The sequence below is a fragment of the Carica papaya genome, chromosome 3 (genome assembly GCF_054855325.1).
Source record: "Carica papaya isolate Zhongbai chromosome 3, ASM5485532v1, whole genome shotgun sequence".
Classification (NCBI taxonomy): Eukaryota; Viridiplantae; Streptophyta; class Magnoliopsida; order Brassicales; family Caricaceae; genus Carica; species Carica papaya.
In genome coordinates, this window is record NC_142311.1 from 35295669 (window position 1) to 35311234 (window position 15566).

General features: G+C 36.0%; 1 protein-coding gene across 3 annotated transcripts; it reads left to right on the top strand.

Annotated features, from left to right (window-relative positions):
* Window positions 1-11: 11 nt before the first annotated feature.
* On the top strand, window positions 12-14402 carry HAG1 (histone acetyltransferase of the GNAT family 1). 3 transcript variants are annotated; one of them, XM_088216876.1, is made up of 13 exons: window positions 13-790; window positions 1080-1144; window positions 2286-2366; window positions 3525-3596; window positions 3879-4047; window positions 5814-5857; window positions 6165-6264; window positions 6655-6723; window positions 6901-6955; window positions 7693-7811; window positions 8438-8531; window positions 13926-14067; window positions 14161-14402. In XM_088216876.1, exons 1-13 carry the CDS (start codon window positions 155-157, stop codon window positions 14240-14242), a joined length of 1728 nt encoding a protein of 575 aa, XP_088073002.1. In that variant the 5' UTR covers window positions 13-154; the 3' UTR covers window positions 14243-14402. The 3 variants fall into 3 exon arrangements, with proteins under 3 accessions (XP_088073004.1, XP_088073002.1, XP_021898003.1); XM_022042311.2 differs by having other exon boundaries at window positions 14-790; window positions 14142-14402; XM_088216878.1 differs by lacking the exon at window positions 6655-6723 and having other exon boundaries at window positions 12-790.
* The last annotated feature ends 1164 nt before the right edge of the window (window positions 14403-15566 follow it).

A 15566-nucleotide genomic window follows, 5' to 3' on the forward strand; every position in this document is an offset into this window, starting at 1 on the left:
TTTTAATTTTTAATTTTTAATTAAAAACGTCGGGCGAACGAACGGTCGAATCCACGAGCTTTCTCTCCGACACGTCGGAAGTTAGTTTCGTCTGGCGGATCTCATTCCCCCTTAAAGAACCAGAAAAACCCTAATCTTGCAATCAGCCGGTCCAATGGACACTCACTCCTCTCATCTAACCGCGGCGAACCGCTCTCGCAGCTCCCAAACCCCTTCCCCTTCTCACTCCGCTTCCGCATCCGCCACTTCCTCCATTCACAAGCGTAAGCTTGCCGCAACAACTGCCGCGAGCGCAGCCGCCTCCGAGGATCACGCACCTCCTTCCTTCCCTCCCTCGTCATTCTCCGCCGACACGCGCGACGGCGCATTGACGTCAAATGACGATCTTGAGAGCATCTCCGCTCGTGGCGCCGACTCCGACTCCGATCCTGACGAGTCCGAAGACGCCGTCGTCGACGAGGAGGAGGATGAATTTGCTCCGGACCAGGACAATGACTCTTCTATTCGAGCGTTTACGGCCGCTCGATTAGACCCTGGCTCTGGCACCGGAGGTGGTGGCGCGGGACGGAACACGAAGCTCAAAACAGAGAACTCCACGGTGAAACTTGAGAACTCTGATGGCGGGAAAGAAGGTGGAGACGGCGGGCCCGGCTCGGTGGGACCTGGAGCCCTTTTAGCAGGTAGCTCCACGCCGGGTACTGTGGTGAAGGACGACGCGGTGAAGATATTCACGGAGAATCTACAGACAAGTGGGGCTTATAGTGCTCGAGAAGAGAGTCTAAAAAGAGAGGTAAGTCGTTTACCATTGAATCCTGTGGACATAAACGGGTTCTTTTTCTCTTTATAAAATTCAATTGACGAGCTTAATGAATGGTATTGGAAAGTAATTTGTTTGATAATGGTATGTAGTTCATTGCTTAGGAGAGTGTAAAAATGAATGGAATAGGTTTTAGAGGTCAGAAGGTTTTCCTCGTTGATTTTCCCATTGAGAAACTGTACTTCCTCCTTGGGTGCATATTCCCTTGGTTTACACTCTTTCTCATGTTATGAATTTAAGCAGTTGGGAATTCTATTTTCAGGAAGAAGGAGGACGACTCAAGTTTGCATGCTATTCAAATGATGGTATTGATGAGCATATGGTTTGGTATCCGATTCTCTTACCTTGGCCTAGCTTCCTCCATTACGTTTTTTTAACGAACAGTTATATTAGGCTTCTTTACATTACTTAAAGCGTATTCTAGTTTTTAGTTTCCAAGTAACGCATTATTATGCGTAAAAACATGTAGGGCTATTAAAAGAAACTAATATGTAAGAAATGTTTGTAGAAAATAGGACGCATTTTGGAAAGAATTAAAAAATAGATTTTATTGTTCTTATGGAACTGATTCTGTTGTTAATTAGATCACTTCATAAATACACTTTACTATGTACTTTATGAATAAACACATATATTTTTACATAACTTGAAGTGCTTTGTGGACCAACAGAACTATAGTTTTCATTTTTTTTCTCCCAGAGACTAGATTCCAAAAATGCTATAAGAAACTTGTGGTTTTTGTTTACCGTGGAACTTATTGCATTAACTGTATAGTGTTTTGCTTCTCTTTGATGGAGCCTTTCCTGATAGTGCTCTCTGCGCAGGCTAGTGAACAATGAAAATTTTATTTGATGGTTAAGATCTTTAAATGACAATTCTACTATCAAGTTGTTGGGAAAAATTTCACACCCCTTTAATAAAATAAAGGAGGGACCAACAGCGAAAAAACTAATGTGGTCTGGCCAATTAACCTACGATCTCAACCCCTTGCTCTCTCAAACATACAAAAGCAAATTTCTTTTTCTTATATTCTAGTTCCTTGCTCTGATGCCATTCTCTCAAGATACCCAGTATTTCTTTGTATACTCCTTTCTTCTTGGTGTCTAGATAACAAATACTCATCTTCTTCATTATTTTGAAAAAAAAAAAGAATACTCAACTTCTTCAGCACTTCTCTCTTAGTTGGGCACTCACTTTCACTGCCATTTCCACATTTTAGAGCAAATATCCTTCTCAATCTATTCTTCACTATTTATGGAGGCAGTAAACATACACCTCCAAATTTTTCACTCTTTCAACTACTACCAACTACGAATGATCAATTAATTTATTATCTCAACTTTTACCAACCACTAACCTCATTTACACTCTGTTATTTGTCCCTCGAAAAAGTTACCTCTCTTAATTTTTTCTTTGATGATCACTAGTGATCTGAGTTTAATATCTGACTTTATTTCTGCCTATTCAGGCTTATAGGGTTGAAGAATATATTTGCAAGACAGCTGCCTAACATGCCTAAGGAATACATCGTTCGGCTTGTGATGGATAGGTAATACGATTTCATCTTTTAGGTTATGTGGCTCAATTCCAATTCTTTAGTTTCCATATTTGTTCTAATATGCACAATTAGAATGTCATTTGTTGTTTCAAGGTTTTTTCTTCAGTGAACTTTGTTGTATTAGGTTAACATACCCCAAGTTAGATTTCTTGATGGTTAATTTTTTTTTGAAATACTTGATGGTTAGAATTTGATTCCTTTATTTCAAGGTGAGAGCTGAATTCCCACAATCAAGGAATTCAAAGTTGTGGTAGTAACTCAAACACAACAGAGTTATGTTCTAATTATGTGTATAAAGATGAATATAAAAATTACAACTAGGAATTGGCTAGGAGTTTAGTGAGAATTGAACTAAATGCAATGTTAATGAAGTTAGAATAATGTTTTTCATTCTTCTTAATTCCCTTTTCCTTAAATTCTAATTTAGAACTAAATACACGTTCATAGGAGAAACAATGACTGGTCCTAAATAGCCATGAAATTTCGGGGCAAATTTTTTCATGGTATTTGCTGAGAAATTCCATGTCATCCTAGACAAGTTGAACCTCATTAGTTTATCACGTTCTGGGAGTAAATGGATGTGATCTAATTCCAAGGAAGGTCTTTCTTTTCTGATACTAGAATGCTTTATCATTTCTACATCTTGTCAAGTCCAAAGACCGGACCTTTTGCAGAAAATGATGCAATGCACTCTTTCTGACCACTTCCCAAAATGCTTGGAACTGAATGGTATTAGTAGGGAACCATCACCCTTGAGATTTCGAAACAAATGAGTGGGAAGGTTTCTCTGACAAAATCAAGGGCTAGTGCAATGAGATGGAGGTAGAGTGTTTTGCCAGCTTCAAGATGATAAAGAAATTGTGATTGCCAGCTTCAGTTCCTATAGATATTTTTAAATGAGTTCATATTTCAAAAGAAAAGATATTTTTAAATTAGTTGAAAGTTCGAATCTTGGCGCACAATTTCAAGTATGAATAATTGTTGTGTTTTGTGTAGCTGCTATTTATGGTGATGATAGTAGTTGAGTGGCCTTCCATGTTTTTCTGATAATTGATTTCAAAGAAAAAAAAAAAAGTCTTTCTGATAATCCAATGATATGCTTTTACGTTTCCAAGTACTCACGTATGTTTCTCTACTTTCAATTGACAGAAACCATAAATCTGTAATGGTCATCAGACGAAATCAGGTAGTTGGTGGCATCACATATCGTCCATATCATAGGTGAAGTTCATATTTCTGTTGTCCCTTTTAGTCCTTTTTCATAGCATGGTTCTTATGTTCTGTAAACTGTGTAGAGGAGAATCTTTTAACAAAACAAGTAGATCTAAGATTCTAGTATTTTATTTAATCCTAATGAGATGAATCCTATATGAACCAGCAACTTAAATTTTGTAGTTTTATGCTTCCTTTTATTTATAATGCAAGATGATATTTGGAAATTAGGTTAGTTGATTTGAGATATTTATGTGTTTTACTGAGACTCCTGTCCTTGAAAAACTGTAGCCAGAAGTTTGGGGAAATAGCTTTTTGTGCAATCACAGCAGACGAACAAGTAAAAGGTTATGGTACCAGGTTGATGAATCACTTAAAACAGCATGCACGTGATGTTGATGGTTTAACACATTTTCTTACATATGCGGACAACAATGCTGTTGGTTATTTTATCAAACAGGTTAGCTATCTATTCCTGATGTTGTCGGCTGGACCTTCTTTCCTTTCCTTGTTCATGCTAACTGAAATGTGTGCTTGAAAGAATGAAAAGCATATTTCCCTGAGCAAGATGCAGGAAGGGGGTGCCAACCCTGTATAAAATTTAAAAAAACTGAGATTTGGACCCAGACAGTTGATCCATGCACATGGGTGGCCATGTGGATGGATCCTAACTCGATAGGGTTACTTCTTATAATAATTTTGCAATTAGATTTGTTATGAATTCTCATTATTTGCATGTAATGTCTAACGAGTTCAAAAGAGAGTAAACTTTCACTTAATTGAATACTGACCTCAGTTAGGGAACTGGCTCATTATAGGGTAATAGGAGTTTTCTTATTTATTCCTTCTCTTAACGTCATACTATGTATGGAGGGTACTGCTCCATCATTTGGTAGCAGTAAGTGGTGAATATAGCTGTCATTACAGCTCATTTGTTCATTCTCATACAAGTATTCTAACAGAAAATGAAACAACTGATTTCTAGAACACTCCAGGAATTTAACGCCTTCATGCCACCGTCTGGTTCATGACAGCCTCTTGTAGCTGGAAACCACAAGACTAAGGTTTTGTCACGTTCTTTTAAACTCTGCTGCTACAAAGTGCTATCACATATCGGAAAACACTCTTAATACAGAACTCAAGTGCTACAGGTTTAGAGAAGGAAGATTTCTCTTGTTCTCTTAATTCTATTATGTCTCATATGTGCAATCACAAGACGGGTAGCGCCTCCAATCCATATACTAAATGCTAAAAGTTTAAAAGATGATGATTTGCTTGTTCTTTGAATTCCCGTGTCTCATGTTAGAGATTTAATGGATCTTTGATGTTGTCTCCTTTATAAATGTAAGAGAGTGGAAAGTTATTAGGAGACAAATAACCAAGCACTGACATGTCAGTTATTTATATTCCTGGGTCTTATCAATGATCTGTCTAGTTGGTTGACCCACCACAATAGTTGGGTACATGAATCCAAAGGCCTTACATCTCCTACTCATGCATGATGGTTGCTTTCCTAAACCATTTTACTATTGACTTTGTACTTGCAAAATGAGTATGCAATAATTGTTATACAACAAACTAAAAAAAATCAGCAAGTAATTGTTATACAACAAACAAATTAATGTATGTTGGCTGTACTCTGACTCTATCTTATCACATCAAATAAAGAAGAAAACAAAAAAAAAAATAGGGGGGGGGGGGGGGGTGGGGGGGTTAAGCTTTTGGAACTTGAATGAAATATGAATGAAGTAATAAATAATTATTTTTTAATTTAAATAGATATCTTTTTTTTATAATTATAAAAAATATAAAAGAATATAAAAATTATAAAAATAAAAAGATATACGTATTAAATTTTCTTAAGAAAAAATATATAATAAAAAACCTATATATAATATAAAGAATATACTTGGAAAACATATATTTTTAAGCATGATCTATCCCTCAGATTGTTTACATCTTAAATTCTATGTCCTCTCTATACTAGTCATCTAAGGTCATTGCTGATGTGAAAGAGCCAATCTTGATCTGTCTGATGTATATTTACTCATCACATATTTTTCTTCAAGAATTTCTTTGTATGTGCTTTATAACGCATCTTAAAATAAATGAGGATTCGGCTAGGTGTTCTTTGCTGTTTTGGTCATTTTTGGTTTTTGTTTGTTTCAATGTAACATTTCATCCTATTCATTGGATCTTGTCATATTTCTCTTATTATATTTACAGGGATTTACGAAAGAGATTCACTTGGAGAAGGAGCGCTGGCAAGGGTATGCTTAATATGCAACTCAATTATTGAAGTATATTTCATCAGGTTGCTTATAGCTTTTGACAGGAGGAAGTCATTCCACAAGAAAAGGAGGAAGAAATCATTTTAAATTTCTTGTTTTCCTTCCTGACTTTGCTTGGTAAGAAATTAGGGTATTTTTTTGGGCGAAAAAATAATGTGCTAAAATGAGCGCATATAGATTACTTCTGCTACTTTTTTTATAACATCTTTTGCAATATTTTTCTTTATTATTCTTTTTTTTGGTGTATACATTTAAGTCTTCTGATAGATATTTCATGTCTGTTTAGTTATATCAAAGACTATGATGGTGGAATCCTCATGGAATGTAAAATTGATCCAAAGCTTCCGTATATTGATCTATCAACTATGATTCGCCGTCAAAGACAGGTAATCCACCGTTGATGACATAAGTTCTCTCTGATTTCCATATAAGCTTGAAATAGACTAATTAAACTTCTATGGATATGATGGAGCTCTTTTTTCCACCCTTTTAGAATCACTGTTCAAATTCCTGCATTTTTTTAAGAGAGTTTTAGACAGGTTGTTGCTCTATGGTATATTTTGGCGTCTAAATTTTTTAGTTTTCCTTCTTCAAATACGTCTATTATGGTTTCTTTTTATCTTAATTATCAGAAAAGCTTGATGCAGAACTTTAAGTGGTAGTTATATTTCAAAAAGAAAGAAGAAAACTTTGAGTGGTAGTTTATAACGTTCTACCTTGTTTTTATCTTAAAAAAAATAATGCTTTGACTTGCTTTTTCAAACTGGGCCCAACAGGCAATTGATGAAAAGATAAGAGAGCTCTCAAACTGTCAAATTGTATACTCAGGACTTGATTTTCAGAAGGTATATCTTAACCTTCACTGCAAGGATTTGGGTTCAATATATGATAAATGTTTCAGGTTCTTGTATTGGGTTCCTGTCCAAAAATAGAGAGCTGCATATGTATGATTGTCAGGGTTGCGTTAAAGTAAGATATGAATTTCTCCAATTAAAGCTGATTAAGAACTTATTTTGATTCAGAAAGAAGCTGCTATTCCTAGAAAGATAATCAAACCCGAAGATATGCCTGGTTTCAGTAAGTTTTTCAAAATTTTAAGTGTAATTTTGAATAATGTTGTTAAATATATATCTTGTTACCAGTTGATTGACATATTTTCCAGTATTTTACCCACTGTGATGTTCATTTTTGTTTCCTTTTCAGTTTCTTGCTTATTGACTTTTTGATGCAAAACCAATTTGACCAAGATTTTCCTATAGATTGGGGATTATACTTTTCAATCTAGTATTTATTGTATTAGGTTCTGTGGCATTAGGATTTTATTTATTGCTTAGATTTTTTTCAAGTTATTAAAATCAAAGCCTAATAAAACTCCATAATCTTGCTCAAGAAAGCTATTCAGCACAATATTCAAAGAAATTTCTCAGCATTCTTGTTCTGTATGATTGTGATGCAATCACACCCAACCTTAAGTGCAATGTTTAAGGGATACTCAGTCTGATGCTTGGTTACTTCACTAGTAATTTTCCTAACCATTAGCCGTAAATTCTTTCCATGTGATGTCTAATAATCCCTTCACTTCTACATCTAACCCTAATATAGGCAGATTGATCCATCCACACAACATTTTATATTTTCTTCTGTAGAAAAGGAAAAGAAATAATTTTCATCTTTTCCAGACATTAATTACATGGATTCACCTTCCTGGTTGAGCAATCACAGAGAAACATATTATGTCATGTTATCATTTTTTAACCAGTTTTCTTATCCAGCATTTGAAGCTAGAATGGTAATCATGTGCATTCTGATAACAGGGGAAGCTGGATGGACTCCTGATCAATGGGGCCATTCACGGTTCAAAATGTTTAATGCGTCAGCAGAAAGTGCAACAAATCAAAAGCATTTGACTGCATTCATGCGCTCACTTCTAAAGGTGGGTTCCTATGATAAATCTTTTTCTGCTTTGCTTTCTATTGATTTTCATTATGAGTTCCTAGTTAATATCATATGTACATCAAATCTTAGTCTGGACAGTTTGCGGTTAGAACCTATAAAGTTTAGCTATTTATTAAGATGTTATATATAAAAAATTCTTGGAGTCAACACTTAATGTAAACATTATAATATTTGGAAGTCTTTGCTAAGATTATGTTGAATGTAGAGCAGATTTGGTGACCATGAGATCGTTTCAAAGGATTTTGTGTATGCTGCAACACTTAATTTATTAGATGAAACTTCCATTCAATTAAGGTTGAGCATGCTCCCACATTCTTAACTTTTAAGTGCTTTCGGTGGTTCAGTTTGCTGAAATATCTCCAATCTTTTATGCAGGAAAAATGAAACAGGAACTCAGAAAATAACATTGCAATTAGATGTTTTTTTCCTTAGGATATAAATTCATGCGAGATTATCGTCAATAGTTTGAAATCAATAAAAGAGTGACTGCCTGTGCTTTTTTCTTTTTCAGATTTAACACTCTTTTCAACATGTACAAAATATGTGTAAATGAGCCTTTTTATTCCTCTTTGAATCCTTACTGAAATGTTTTTGATTGACCAGTCTATGCATGAACATGTTGATGCTTGGCCATTTAAAGATCCAGTTGATGCCAGGGATGTCCCTGATTATTACGACATCATAAAAGATCCTATGGGTAAGATGTAACTTATATATCCCTTTCTTAACGTATTTTTAGCTTACCTTGAAATTTGACAAATAAGAACTTATAAGTTCTATAAAAGCATTTTAATTTAATAAAAATATTTGACAGCTAATAAAAAGCTTAAAAGCTATGTGTTAGTAAGCTCTTAAAACTTGGAACAACATTTTTGTAAAGCTAGTAGGCATGACTTTTGTTTTAGATAGCTTATAAGTTCTCTAAAGCAGGTGGGATTGATCAAACAGAAGTTTTAAATGCTTGTAAACTAATGACGTTTATGGGCTCATGTTAGTTAAATAGTTAAAGAGCTTATTTATGAAAACTTCTATACAACTTCTATGCTATTAAAGTACTTAGAAAATATAGAGCTTGTAAGTTAAAGTTTGCATATTCTAAGCAAAGTCAAACACCCTCTTGTAAAATTGCTTGATATATCTTTTGGACTTAGCAGCCTACAATTTCTGATAAGACTGAGAATTCCTTTGGTTTTTCTATTGCTGACCTATCACTCTTGTTTATGGATAAGTAAAGAACATTAGGCTCATTTGGTAAATGAAGATAGACATTTTTTCTTTTCCTAAACTCAGAAATTCATACATGTATATGCATGAACACATATATAATGGTGTGTATTTGTGGAGTAACAATGAAGATAACAGTAAATGAAATGGAGTTTGAAAAGATTAATAAGTTGGTTTTAGTATTTTTAAGAAAATGACATCTATTGATATTTTATTAGTCCACAAACAAACATCAGCATGCATGTTTTACAAATAGGGGGTCTTTTTTGGGAGAAGAGTTTTACAAATAGGTACATATGGATTTAAAAAATAAAAATTAGAAAATCCCTTGGACTTTAGCCTAGAAGTTAGGTAACTAGGATTTGGAAAGGACTGTTGTGATTGACAAGATAACAACTCTGTTAGATAGCGAAGAAGAATCTAGGATATTTTGTGCTTGACATATTTCTTTTTTTTTTTGAAATAACAAGTGTAGTGTTCTCATTAAGTATAGGCACCAAGAATGCAAACTTTTTTTTTTATTTGAGATAAAAAGTACAGTATGTATTAACAAGTACCAAAAAAAGGAGGTACCATTCATTTACAAAAGATTTACAATCGTGTTAGCATATCAATGACATTTCCAAAATCCACATTATTGATAATGTCATGATCTAACAAAATAGACTCAAAATAGTGAAACCACCTATCTTTTAAATTAAGAATACTACTCTCTACGTTATCAAAAGCTCTGCTATTTCTCTCTTTCCAAATGACCCAGAAGGCGGTCAGAGGAATCAAATTCGCAATCTTATTTTTTACATATAACCCAGCCCAAGCCCAAATTTCTCCCTCAACAGACCCAGTCATAACCCATTCAATCCCCAAAAGACTATAGATCATGCATCATAACGCATATGCCATCGGGCACCATAATAAAAGGTGATTACAAGTTTCCTCAGTTTGTAGACAACAATAACAACCATTAACCAGCATTCTTCCTCTAATTCTCATCTTGTCAATAGTTAAAATTCTCTCCCGGCATGCCTCCCAGGCAAAAAAAGCAATACGAGGCGGAACCTTGGTTTTCCACATTTGTTTTGCTGGAAAAATATGTCTATGCACGTTCTCTTTTCTGCACAAAAAATGGTAATATGATTTTACAGAAAAATAGCCATTTTTTTCATACTTCCAAACAACCCAGTCATCACAATTGGAAATACTCTGTTCTGCCAGCAGCTTCATCAATTCCTCAAATTCGTAAACTTCCCAATCATTTAGGTTCCTGCTGATAAAGATAGACCAAACAATGTTATCGTTAGATTTCCGGTAAGCATCCACAACAGCCATCTGTTTCGACTGGGCAATGCTGAAAATTCTGAGAAATTTCCTGCGAAGGCGACCATCCCCAGTCCAGTCGTCCTCCCAAAAATAAATCATGTTCCCTCTCTCCAGTTTCCAAGTGACACAAAGCTGAAAATGGCATCATTGCATCAAAATTTTCCTCCACAATCCTCTTCCATGAGTAGCAAGAATCTTGCTGAACCCCTTCCTATCCATGTACTTACCCCAGCGAGAATGAACAACCCTTCTCCATAAACTATTTTCTTCCGTCATGTATCTCCAAAGCCATTTCCCCTGTAGAGCGATGTTCATATTGACCATGGACCTGATTCCAAGGCCCCATAATTGATAGGTTCTTTGACATCTTCCCAGTTCACAAGATGATACTTCCTCTCCTCTTCACTATCACCCCAAAGGAATCTACATTGTATTGTTTCCAATCTTTTAGTCACCTTTCAAGGGGATAGTAATTGTTGATAGGAAGGAAACATATTGGGAGATTAGCCAAAGTACTCTTTAATAAGGTGTATCTCCCCTCTTTTGAAATAAAATTTATTTTCCAACCAAAAAGTCTTCTTTCAAACAGATCAATCACCGGTTCCCAAGATAGTTGATCTTTATACTTAGCACCAAGAGGAATGCTAAGGTATTTAAGAGGAAATTTTACCTCTTTGCAGCCCATGACCGTGGCAAAAGAACCAGCAGCCCCATTTCCACCAATTCTTGTCATTTCCGAGTTATTTAAGTTTATCTTGAGTCCTGAAACAGCTTGGAAGTACAAAAGCACACATCTCAAATGTAGCAAGCTTCTCAATTCCAGTTGACAAAAAATTAAGGTATCATTGGCGAAGAAAAGGTGGGAAATTTTAGTACTAACCCCACTCCTTCCCACTGAAACCCCCCTGATTAGATGCTGCTCTTGAGCCCTATTCAGTAACTTATTAAAAGCCTCCATCACCATTATAAACAAGGTGGAATGCAAACTTTGTTTTTAATTGGTGGCTCCCACAACGTGGAATGTTGATCGCATTGGGAGAGTTAATTATTGAATTGTTAAGTTACAAATAGGCTCTTTCTCTCTCTAAACTCTCTCTTTCTCTCTCTAAACTCTCTCTGAATCTTTTGCCTGTAATGGCTACTTCTGGCCAGTTTCGGCCGACTAAGCGGCTCTACTATTATGAGCTTGCCTGGTAGACCATACCTCTACATCGAGAACAAATCCTTCAACCTGATCTGTGAAGGAAGAAACGTGGAATGCTTGCAGATTTGCAAAAATGGAGAGTTTCAGAAGATCGATATTTCTTGAAAGAGATGAGTGTAGATGGTTCCTGAAAGGACTTAACGAGTTTTGGTGGAGAAGAAAGCCGGGGACTTGGGCAAAACACTTGGTGAAAACAACTATGAGCTGTGGCTTGCGTATGGAAAGAACAAAAGAGGAGATTTTCTAGCACTGACGATTCACAATGGTCGGAACATAAAGCGGATTCTCTTTTCACCCGGAGTCCAATGGAAGGAATGGTGGAAACTGGTGGTGGCTGTGAACGAACTCGCAAAAAGACCGATCAAGCCGCTGAAAGCAGAACCCCGAAGTACGAAATCAGGCTCCTCAGCTCCTGTGCTAAACACAAAACACCCGGATTCATCTTGGAACATCTCTATCAAATGTCCTCACTGTGTTACCCCAATTCCGTTTAACGTCGGAGTTGGGAATTTCCAGTCCTATGCGGCGGCCTTGCGCGCTGCGGGGGAAAGAGGGATTCGGGTAGGGCAGCTGGATCCAATTATGAAAACGGGCAACACTGACCTGGCTGATCAAACATGAAAAAACAAGGGGCAAAAGAGGAATTTCAAACCTAATAAAATGGGTAGTAAAGGTGGGTTGATTGGAAAGGAAAACTCAGTGGTTTCGGGCCAAGAAAAAACCAAAAAAAGTGGGTCGTCGTTAAAGAAGAGAAATTCACTTGGAAGGAGAAGAAAATGGCGCGCTGACCCCATAAGGAGAGAGGAAGAAGTTTTGGGGCGGGGTTCACCTAGTGGTCAGGGGCTGGGCGCTTTTAACCCGACCCAAGGTGAACCCTCAGGCACAAAAGAAGCCTTCGACGCGTCTGTTTGTCCCGAACGATTTGCTGGCGGTTTGATCATCTGCGATCAGACAGAGAAGGCTGAAAATGCGGGTGAGTCTGATAGCGAGATCGGTAATGGGAGACCAGAGGAGTGCAAAGATGAAGAATTTCGGTCAGTGACCTCATTGAAAGAAGAGGTAAGTTTTGATGATTTCCCCTTGTCGGATCCCCTTCATGATGATTTTCTGGATAAGAATATGCAGATGGTGCTGGTTGAAGAGGAAGGTCAGGCATTAGCAACGGTTCCTAATGCAGAAATTGAAGAGATTCTGAAATTAAACCTAGAAGGGATAAATGTGGTGGATGGAGTTGAAGAGGGCTGTTTGATATGGGTAATGCAGAACATTGACCAGTTTAGTAAAGCAATGGTAGTTTCCCTTGAATGTATGGAACCCATCTCCTTGCTATTTTACTCTGAAGTGGAAAAAAGGAAAATGATGGCAATAAAAAGGGAGAATCTAGCTTAAAGGAGAAGAAAAAACAGAGCGGCTATATCCCAAGAAGGTTAAAGTGATTGGAATCCTCAATTAACTATGATGGTAAAAGGAAAGAGGTTAGGATGGATGAGGAATTGAATCTGTTACGTCAATGATTGGAAAGCTTGTATCTTGGAATGTTAGGAGTATAAACAACCAATGTAAAAGACTTGTCCTCAGAGGCTGCTTTCGAAAATGGAATCCTTCAGTCGTCTGTTTGCAGGAAACCAAAATTGATAATTACACTGAGAAAGTGGTTTGAAGGGTTTTGGGGCATCAAAAATTTGGGATAGCATGCCATTTCTGCTAAGGGTTTGGCTGGTGGTGTTCTTGTGGAATGAAGATTACGTGAACTGCGAGGATGTGGTTAAAGGGGAATGCTCGGTCTCATATCTATTCAAGAATTGTAGAGGAGGACTTGATTCTTTTTTTAAAAAAATTGTTGAATTATTAAGTTTGAAGATGCTTTGTGGTTTTCATAGTTTCATTAATGATTGCACATTGTGTTTTGGTTAAGGGTCATCCTCTTTATTTTTATGAGGATTTAGGGGAGCTTTTGCTATTTGTCAGATGTACAAACATTTTTTTATACAGGTTGCACCCTTGGTGTTCCCTAATATTAATATTATACTTTTTCTTTCAAATAAAAAATGATTCTGCATTGTGCCTGGGTATTGTGGAATTTTTAAATTTATATTTGCCGAGTACGATGGAGCTGTACTGATGTCTCAGATACTATAATGTTTATTTTGTTTTGTTTTTTGAAGTAAGCAAGAGTTTTATAAGGTTTGAAGTTAAATTTAGCCCCTCTTCTACGGCAAGGTTAAAAGACAATTCTGAGGCTATATATGTTAAACTACATTGCCCATTCTTGTTCATTATGTTATTTTGTGAATCTCTTAATGAAACTTAATTCGTGGTGCTGTGATGGTTGCTATTGCACAGATCTGAAGACAATGTCAAAGAGGGTCGAATCAGAGCAATATTATGTGACACTTGAAATGTTTCTTGCGGATGTCAAGAGGATGTTTGCCAATGCCCGTACATACAACTCTCCTGATACTATATATTATAAATGCGCAACCAGGTATGATGATTTCTTCCACTTCGCCGCTTTTCTGTATTCTCTCCCAGTTTGTCCACTTAGGAATTAACTTGCAGGCTGGAAGCCCATTTTCAGAGCAAAGTCCAGTCAGGTCTTCAGTCGATGGCCAAAATTCAGCAGTAGAAGATCTAGCGGAATATGTTGTAAATTTTTATGATAAAATCGCCATTTGCTTCTCGAAGGGTATTTTTATAGTTTAGCTATATCATTATTCAGTATATCTGAAAATAGTGAGGATCACATTTATCGATCCAAATTATTCTCCGCGAGTTTTCTAGTTAAACAATTAATGATTTGAAGCATGCCATTTGATGGAATTTTTTGGGTTCAATTTTTTCGTAACTTTTTTGAATTGAATGTATAGCTTTTTGGGTTCAATTATTAGTCAGATGAACAGCTAGAAGTTGTTAGAAACCATTTCTTGTGTTGTCAACCGGATGCCTGTTCAATCCTATTATTCCCTTCAAACTATTAAACAGACTTACAAAAAACCTACTGGTGCCTAGCAGGCTTACTAGCTTATCGTTCTAACCATCTACTTTAAACCTCTCTTTTTCTAGCTTCGACATGGGGACTTGCCAAATGTGCGTAGTGGCTCAATTTCTCCTATCCATGAATTTGACTTTTCCTCTTGGAAACACAACCAGTCTCCACAGCTAGTCATGACAATAACCTTCCCAAAGCCCATCTCCTAGCTCTCTCGATGAAAATGAAAACATATTTTTCAACTTTCTCCGACCCTCTTTCTGCAGCGAAAGAGTCAGCATTCTTCAATCCTTGTTCGATCGGTTATGCTTAAGTTAGATTATCAGGCTTTCGTCTTCTTTGTAGCTTATGTACTTCCATTTTCTCAAGATCTAATAAAAAAAAGAAAATGCACTAGTATCCTCTATTTAGTATTAAGAAGTAAGATAATTTCTGTATAATAATATAGTTTTTGTGGAACAAAATATAATTTTCTCTACCATCTAAATACTTGTGAAATAGAATGAGGGTATAACTCTATTTAGTTTTTTTATTTCAATCCAACAAATATATAATTTGATTCAAATATTTTAGTTTTAGTTCAGTTTTTTTTTTTAAAAAAAAAATATAAGTTGATCGTTTAAATATTTCATTTGTTACTTAAAAATAGTATTTTTTGTTAGTTCTGAAAGGTTTTTTCTATAATATTAGTTCTTACAAAAAATATGAATATATGTTAGTTATTTTTTGAAGTGTGTGAAACTTAGAACAATAATATTAGTTCTTACAAAAAAATATGAATATATGTTCTTACTTTTTGAAGTGTGCGAAACTTGGAACACAAGTTAGGGTTAGAATGAAGGAAACTATGAGGAGATAAAGAAAGGGTAAGAAGAATAGAGAGTGAGAGAGGGGAGGGGACTACACAGAAACGAAGGGACTCTTAAGAGATTTTCAATCGCAATTGTGATTGCATCCGTGTTTACAAGCTTAATCAAGTATTTATACATGTTTCT

Bases quoted from the DNA above. Each gene is read 5' to 3' on its own strand.
- HAG1 (XM_088216876.1), top strand. From the start codon at position 155: ATGGACACTCACTCCTCTCATCTAACCGCGGCGAACCGCTCTCGCAGC. The intron at 2,367-3,524 runs GTAATACGATTT...TTCAATTGACAG, and splicing joins GTTCGGCTTGTGATGGATAG to AAACCATAAATCTGTAATGG. The intron at 5,858-6,164 runs GTATGCTTAATA...ATGTCTGTTTAG, and splicing joins GAGAAGGAGCGCTGGCAAGG to TTATATCAAAGACTATGATG.